General features: G+C 42.8%; 1 protein-coding gene across 5 annotated transcripts in view; it reads right to left on the minus strand.

Annotated features, from left to right (window-relative positions):
• Window positions 1-3,459, minus strand: part of LOC109911073 (ubiquitin carboxyl-terminal hydrolase 47-like) — a 33,936-nt gene extending 30,477 nt beyond the window's left edge. For all 5 annotated transcript variants that reach the window (XM_048604580.1, XM_020510326.2, XM_048604579.1 and 2 more), the window contains exon 1: window positions 3,139-3,459. In XM_048604580.1, the coding sequence (XP_048460537.1) occupies window positions 3,139-3,391 (253 nt within the window). In that variant the 5' untranslated portion in view covers window positions 3,392-3,459. The remainder of the gene's footprint in view (window positions 1-3,138) is intronic.
• Between the last annotated feature and the right edge of the window lie 4,404 nt (window positions 3,460-7,863).

Raw genomic sequence — 7,863 nt, forward strand, 5'->3', positions numbered from 1 at the left:
CATTCAAGGATACTTGTCATTCCAGGAGGAGGACAAGTTAGGAAGAGGTGGTGAGGAGCTCTGTTCAGTAAGGATGACATTAGGACAGAGAAGTGACATAACCATAGGTCTAAAGATCAAATTATGGAACTGCCGATGCTGGAGTCTGAGATAACAAGGTGTAGAGCTGGACGAAACAGCATCAGAGGAGCAGGAAAGCTGACGTTTCCGGTCTGGACCCTTCTTCAGAAATGGGGGAGGGGAAAGGGACTCTGAAATAAATAGAGAGAGGGGGAGGTGGTGATAGAAGGTGGATAGAGGAGCAGGTAGGTGGAAAGAAGACGGACAGGTCAAGGAGGTGGGGATGAAGCTAGTAAAGGTGAGTGTAGGTAGGGAGTTGGGATGGGGGTTGGTCAGCGAGGAGGAAGGGGCGGGTAGGTGGGAGGGAAGATGGACAGGTCAAGGAGGTGGGGATGAAGCTAGTAGAGGTGAGTGGAGGTAGGAAGTGGGGATGGGGGTTGGTCAGTGAGGTGGGAGGAGCGGATAGGTGGGAGAGAAGATGGACAGGTCAAGGAGGCGGGGGCGAGAGGGGGCGCTGGTATTGAGATGAGGTCGGGGATGAGGAGATTTTGAAGCTCGTAAAGTCCACATTGAGACCATTGGTTTGTAGGGTTCCAAGGCAGAATATGAGGTGCTGTACCTCCAGTTTTGGGTGGCATCATTGTGATACTGGAGGAGGCCCAAGATGGACATATCATCCAGGGAGTGGGAGTGGGAGGTGAAGTGGTTCACGACTGGGAGGTGTTGTTGTTTGTCACAAACCGAGTGTAAGTGTTCCACAAAGCGGTCTCCGAGCCTCCGCTTGGTCTCCCCGATGTACAGGAGGCTACATTGGGAACAGCGGACACAATAGACCACATTAGCGGATGTGCAGGTGAGCATCTGTTTAATGTGGAAGGTTTTTTTAGGGCCTGGGATGGAGGTGAGGGGGGAGGTGTAGGGGCAGGTGTAGCACCTCCTGTGGTTGCAGGGAAAGGTGGCGGGGGTGGTGGGGCTAGTGGGGATTATGGAGCGAACAAAGGAGTCATGGAGAGAGTGGTCCCTCCAGAAGGGCAGATAAGGGTGGAGAGGGAAATATATCTTTCGCAGTGGGGTCAGATTGCAGGTGGCGGAAGTGGTGAATGATGCGATGAATTCAGAGGTTAATGGGGTGATACGTGAGGACAAGGAGAATTCTGTCTTTGTTTTTATTGCGGGGAGGGGGTGTGAGGGCTGAGGTGTGGGAAACGCAAGAGATGCAGTCGAAGGCGTTTTCGACCACTGTGGGGGGAAATTGCGGTCCTTGAAAAACGAGGACATCTGGGATGTCCGGGATTGGAACGTCTCATCTTGGGAGCAGATGTGGCGGAGGCGAAGAAATTGGGAATAAGGGATTGCATCCTTGCAGGAAGGTGGGTGAGAAGAGGTGTAGTCTATGTAGCTGCGGGAGTTGGTGGGCTTGAAATAAATATCAGTTTCCAGGTGGTTACCAGAGATGGAGACAGCGAGGTCCAGGAAGGAGAGAGAGGTATCAGAGATGGTCCAGGTGAACTTAAGGTTGGGGTGGAAGGTGTTAGTAAAGTGGATGAACGGTTCGAGCTCCTCATGGGAGCACGAGGCAGGTGGAGGTAAAAAACAATCCAGCAAAGTTAGGGAATTACTTGTGGGTGTAGTTTATAGCGCCTACACAGTAACTATACTGAAGGATGAGGTATACAGGGGAAAAAAGTAGCAGGAGGTTGTGAGAGAGGTATAGTGATAATCATGGCTGTTTTTAGTCTACATATAAATTGAACAAATCAGATTGGCACAAGTAGATTGGCAGATGCTAAGGAAAGTGTTATCCTTTTTCTCTGCAGTCAAAGCCACCTCAAGCCTGAAGAAAGCCAATTTGCTTTCCTCCATCAGTTGCCGTAAGCTGTGGCTCTTGAACAACACCGCGATATGTTATAAAATAAATCAAAGAACTACGATGCTTGCTATCTGAAACAAAAACAGAAATTGCTGGAGAAACTTTGCAGGTCTGGCAGCATCTGTGGAGAGAAAGCAGAGTTAACATTTCAGATCCAGTAACCCTTCTTCAGAACTGAGACGTTATAAAAGTGGGCACATCGCCCCGTGCTTCCTGCAAGTAAGGGGAAGTACCTGGAAAAGGAAGACTAAGGAGCAGCAGAACCTGACTGGAAAAGGATTACCTCAACAAACCCTGTGTACAAGGATCATTGAACTGCCTACCCAGTCTTTCTGTCTGTGTGTGAGGAAATTCGATGAGTGAGTAGCTGCAGTTTTTGCTATCTCCATACTGACTGAAGAGCTGGTCTTCCCCTCCCCCATTTCTGAAGAAGGGTCCAGACCCAAAACGTCAGCCTTCCTGCTCCTCTGATGCTGCTTGGCCTGCTCTGTTCATCCAGCTCCACATCTTGTTATCTCAAGTCTCACACTGTTTGGGCTGAAATGGTTTTCAGTGGAACTGCCCCAGAAAATGGGTAGCTAGATTGTGGGTAGAGTTCCAAAAGGACAGTTCACCATCATCTCAAAAGCAATTGGTTATGGACACGAAAGGTTGGCAAAGCACCTTACAGCCACGAGCTGTGACAGAATGAAAGATGGACACTGATGTTCCATGTTTGCCTCTCAATTTGCACTGTGTCAGTGCTGCATTAATTTTAAAATGAGCAGGCACCAGAAAGTTTGTGTGTTGGTTGTATTGAAAGCAACACGGGTTAGGCTTCAAGGTGATCCCGTTTCTTTGTTTCAGGGATCATCCAGTTTTGAGCTTTGATGCAGAGTTTGTGTTCTGAAGGTGTCTGCATGGTGCAATCCAGTTTCAGCTTTCAAAAAAATGGATATTTTCTTCTGCAAATGTTACGTGTAAATCTTACCATGTATTTGCCGAATTTTCTGCTTTTCTTTCTTATGTTATCTTTGATATGTTGTCTTTGAAGCTTACCTGTTCTTTTTATGCAATTGCCCATTGGTGTAGCTGCAACTAAAATAACAGAGTAGCTATACATACACAGAGTGCAGAAAAAGCAAACTACTGCATGCTTGCTTGTTATTTGCTACATTAATTCATCTGATTGGGTGGGGCATTAGTACAAAAATGACCTAGCTCCTTACCGATGTTTTCACAGGGACCAATGCCGATAATGCGTAACACAAATGAGAAAATGGTGAACAAAAACGACTTGCCGAATCGAAAAATAAACCGGGTAGCTGCGATCGGCTGTCTCGCTGCTCGTTGAATTAAAGTGAGCCACCACATCACCAAACGCTTCAGTCTAAAGAAACTTGCTAGGTTTTGACCAGAGGGAGTGCTTGTTCCAACCTTAAATAAAACACAGTCGCTTTTGTTCGCAGAAATGTTTCTCATCTCTCGCTTGCAGTGTAGCAAAACAGCTAACTTTCTGTTTCTGCTTGCCAAGTTTCGGTTTGGCGCAAGTTTAAGTTTCACTTTACTGCAATGTACCCTTGATCGAAACAATGTGAATGTGCGGAAACTAGTGGTTTGACGGGACATGACCATATGCGCCCTTTTGGACGGATTTCTTTGTTGTTGCTTCTCCTGTATGTCTTTTAGAGCAGACTGCTGTTGAGACTTTTGCAATATTTACATCCAGTAGCAGATGATAGTGGAGAAGAAAACTTTAATCCTGTGAATGCAAACGCTACCCTAAATTTCAGCGATAGTAGGAACCGCAGATGCTGGAGAATTTAGGATAACAAAGATGTGGAGCTGGATGAACACAGCAGGCCAAGCAGCATCAGAGGAGCAGGAAAGCTGATGTTTTGGGTTTGGACCCTTCTTCAGAAAAATAGAAAAAAACAGAAGAAGGGTCTGGGCCCGAAACGTCAGCCTTCCTGCTCCTCTGATGCTGCTTGGCCTGCTGTGTTCATCCAGCTCTACACCTTGTTATCCTAAATTTCAGCTCCTGATTTAATTCCCGTTTAAATTGCCTCCAGATCCAATTCCACACACCCCCTCCCTACCCCCCAACACACACACAAATGTCACGAGTACGAGGATGCTATACTCGCGCACGGATATCTGAGAGAACTTTAATGAGGTGGGAAAGAGAAGAGATCATCAGAATCAGTAAGCAGGGAAATGTACACGTTTGTCAGTCCCATATCTACACCAGATGAGCAGAGAAAGTGGAGAGGAAATTTGCGGCCAGCAGCAGTCAGCTTTCCCAATTTTTTTTTCAGATTTCAGCTGCTTTCCGGGGTGGGGGGTTAATGGGCCAAGATCCAGCCTAAGATATCTCTAAACACCACAGATACAAGATTTCAAGTTTAAGGTGATGAATCCGCACCTTCAAACTGCAATTTCATCATTTCTGTGAAAGTTACTTGAGCTCATTTTAATGAGGACTGAAATAACTATAATTGAATGAAAGGAAGTTTGATGGAAGGTAAAAACATGGATTAAAATGAAATAAATGTCTCATATTAATACTCTGATCTCAACTCATAAAATCTCCAAAATTCATACTCATGATATGCCAGTCAACCTGAAGATATTTGAATGAACAACAGAGTCAAAGAGTTATACAGCACAGAAACAGATCCTTTGGTCCAAATTGGCAATGCCAATCAGATATCCTAAACCAATCTAGCCCAATTTGCCAGCATTTGGCCTATATCCATCTAAATCCTTCCTATTCATATACCCATTCGGATGCCTTTTAAATGTTGTAATTGTACCCTCCTCTACCACTTCCTCTGGCAGCTTGTTCCATAGGCGCACCACCCTCTGCTTGAAAAAGTTGCCTTTTAGGTCCCTTTTAAATCTTTCCCCTCTCACTTTAAACCTACACCCTCTAGTTTTAGACTCTGGAAAAAAAGACCTTGGCTTTTCACCCTATCCATGCCCCTCATGATTTTATAAACATCTGTGAGTTCTCCTGTTAGTCTCCAACGTTCCATGGAAGAAAGCCCTAGGCTATTCAGCCTCTCCCTGTAGCTCAAACCTTCCAATCCTGGCAACATCCTAGTAAGTCTTTTCTGAACCCTTTCAAGTTTTACAACATCTTTCCTTTAGCAGGGAGACCAGATTTGAATGCAGTATTCTAAGAGTGGCCTCACCAATATCCTGTACAACTCCTATGCTAAATGCACTAACCAATTAAGGGCAGTGTGCCAAATGCGTTCTTCACCACCCTGACTACCTATGACTCCAATTTCAAGGAGCTGTGCATCTGCACCCCTCTGTCTCTTTGTTCGGCAATACCCCCAAGCCCCTACCGTTAACTGCCCTGGTTTGCCTTACCAAAATGGTACACCTTACATTTACCTATATTAAACTCCATCTGCCACTCCTTGGTCCATTGGCCCATCTGATCAAGGTCCCTTTGTAGTCTGGGATAACCTTCTTCACTGTTGACTATACCACTAATTTTGGTGTCATCCGCATACTTATTAACCATACCTCCTGTATTCACATCAAAATCATGACAAAAAGTACTGGACCCAGCACCAATCCTTGTGGCACACTGCTGGTCATAGGCCTCCAGTCTGAAAAAACCAACCCTCTACCACCAACCTCTGTCTCCTACCTTCAAGCCAACTTTATTTTTAATTGTCTAGCTCGCCCTGGATTCTATGTGATCTAACCTTGTCAACCAGCCTACCTTGCAGAACCTTGATGAACACCTTGCTGAAGTCCGTATAGACAACTTCCACCACTCTTCATCAATCTTCTTTGTCACCTCTTCAAAAAATTAAGTCAAGTTAGTGAGACACGATTTCCCATGCACAAAGCCTTATTGACTATCCCTAAAGAGTACTTGCCTTTCCAAATGCATGTAAATCCTGTCCCTCTTATTCTAGACCTTTGTAGTAGACAGCCAAAATGAAAGGATTATAGTGGATGAGAAAAACAGAGGAAGAAAGAAATTAATTGTTTGAGATTTAAGAGGTTGCTGATTCTAAAATATCCTAGTATATGGCAGTCAATTGCCCTTGTTCTCAAAGGCAGGATAAACAAAATAAATAATCCACTCCCAGCATGGTGTCAAATTTAGATCTTTCTGTATCTTTTAGGGACATAGTGGGGCTTCCTGTCTGATATCTTGATCTGCATCATGATTAATTGCAATTACATATGTAAATTTTATTCTGTAGAAGATATGTGGGACTGTCCTAGCTAGTTATACACATTTGTGTTCCTACACCATTGTTTTTCCTGAAATTTTTGAAATAAAGAAGTCAAATAAGTGAAGAATGATTTGAATTGATTGACATAGCTTTTTCTGTGCTTTGTGGGTGCATGAAGCTACTTATTCATAGAGGACTACAGTGACCAACTGTTAAATACATTAAAAATTTGTATCCACCAGAACCCCAATGCATTTTCTTTGGTCTTGGCTATTCAATCATGAAAGCAACAGATTTCTTTAGTAAGAGAGAGCTTGGTGCTATAAATAAGTGAAGTTGCAACAAAGGTCTTCCAAGTAAAGGAGCTTCAAAGACAAAGGCTGTAATGCAAGCCAAAATTGAGGTCATAAGTTTTACATTGTGGGTCCATTGAGGGAAGAAGAATGGAAATGTCAGGTAATCTCAACCACACTGTTTCCCATCCGGATTCATACTTTTCAGCTTTCCCATGGAGGAGCAACAGAAAGAGAGACATACAGATGGTATATCTGCTTCTATTAAATCTCCTTTTAGCCTATTCTAATGTCGGGAAAACTGCTTCAACATTTCAGTATTCTGGATAGCTATAATTCCATAGCCTCTGTAATCATTATAGGAAATCTCTTCGGTTTTCACTCCAAAGCCTTCACTTCCTTCCTAAAGTGTGGGATCCAGAATGGAGCACAACTTGGGCTAAAATAGTAATTTATAAAGGATTCGCACAACTTCTTAGCTTTGTATTCTGGGCCTCTATTTATAAAGCCCAAATCCCATTTATTTCATTGACTGCTTTGTTAAACTATCTTGCCACCTTTAAAAGTTTGTGCACATAAACTGTATGTCTGCCTTTTCTTGCACCCTCTTTAACATTGTACCATTTAGTATATATTGTCTCACCTCATTCTTCTGACCAAAACATATATACAACCTCATACTTCTGAGCTCAATTTCAGTTGCCATGTATTGCCCATTCAACCAGTCTATGTATCTTTTAATAACAATTATCCTCACTGTTTTCTTTTACATTTGGTAATGTTATAATGTCCTACAAGTCCAAGTCATTATTGCATATCAAAAAAATTGTGGGCCTGCTGCTAAACCTTGTGGAACTCTCCCTTTATATCTGTTCCATCTGAAAGATAACCATGTACCCACAAGCCCCTAGCCAATTTTGTACTCATGCTGCTACATTCTCCTTTATCCTTAGGCTTCACTTTTGCTTTCAAGTCCAACATCTAACACTCTATCAACTGTCATTTGAAAGTTTTAGATATGAATAATTTTTCTACATTATCACTTTTATTCATCAGCACTTGTCATAACTTCATTGAAACATATAAATTTATACATTTATGATTGTTGTACCATCTTTTTTATAAAGGTGCATTCCATATCCTAACAAGTAACTGTGTGAAAAAGTTTCTTTCTCACATCACTCTTGTTTATTTTGCCCTTTCATGCCTGTTCCTTTTCTGAGGGGGAATAGTTTTTTCATATCTACACTATACAACCCATTCATGATTTTGAAAACCTCTATCTCCTCTCAGCTTTCTTCTTTCCAAGGAGAACAGTCCAAACTTAATCAATCTATTATTTCTACTTACATTTCTGCTATGATATCACAACTTTTCAACTCCTGGTCTCCTTATTGCTGAAAAAAAAATGAAGAAGAAGAAAACAGTTTTTCCTTCTCCTTCTCACCAAATT

This window comes from Rhincodon typus, chromosome 13, assembly GCF_021869965.1.
Source record: "Rhincodon typus isolate 14 chromosome 13, sRhiTyp1.1, whole genome shotgun sequence".
Taxonomy (NCBI): Eukaryota; Metazoa; Chordata; class Chondrichthyes; order Orectolobiformes; family Rhincodontidae; genus Rhincodon; species Rhincodon typus.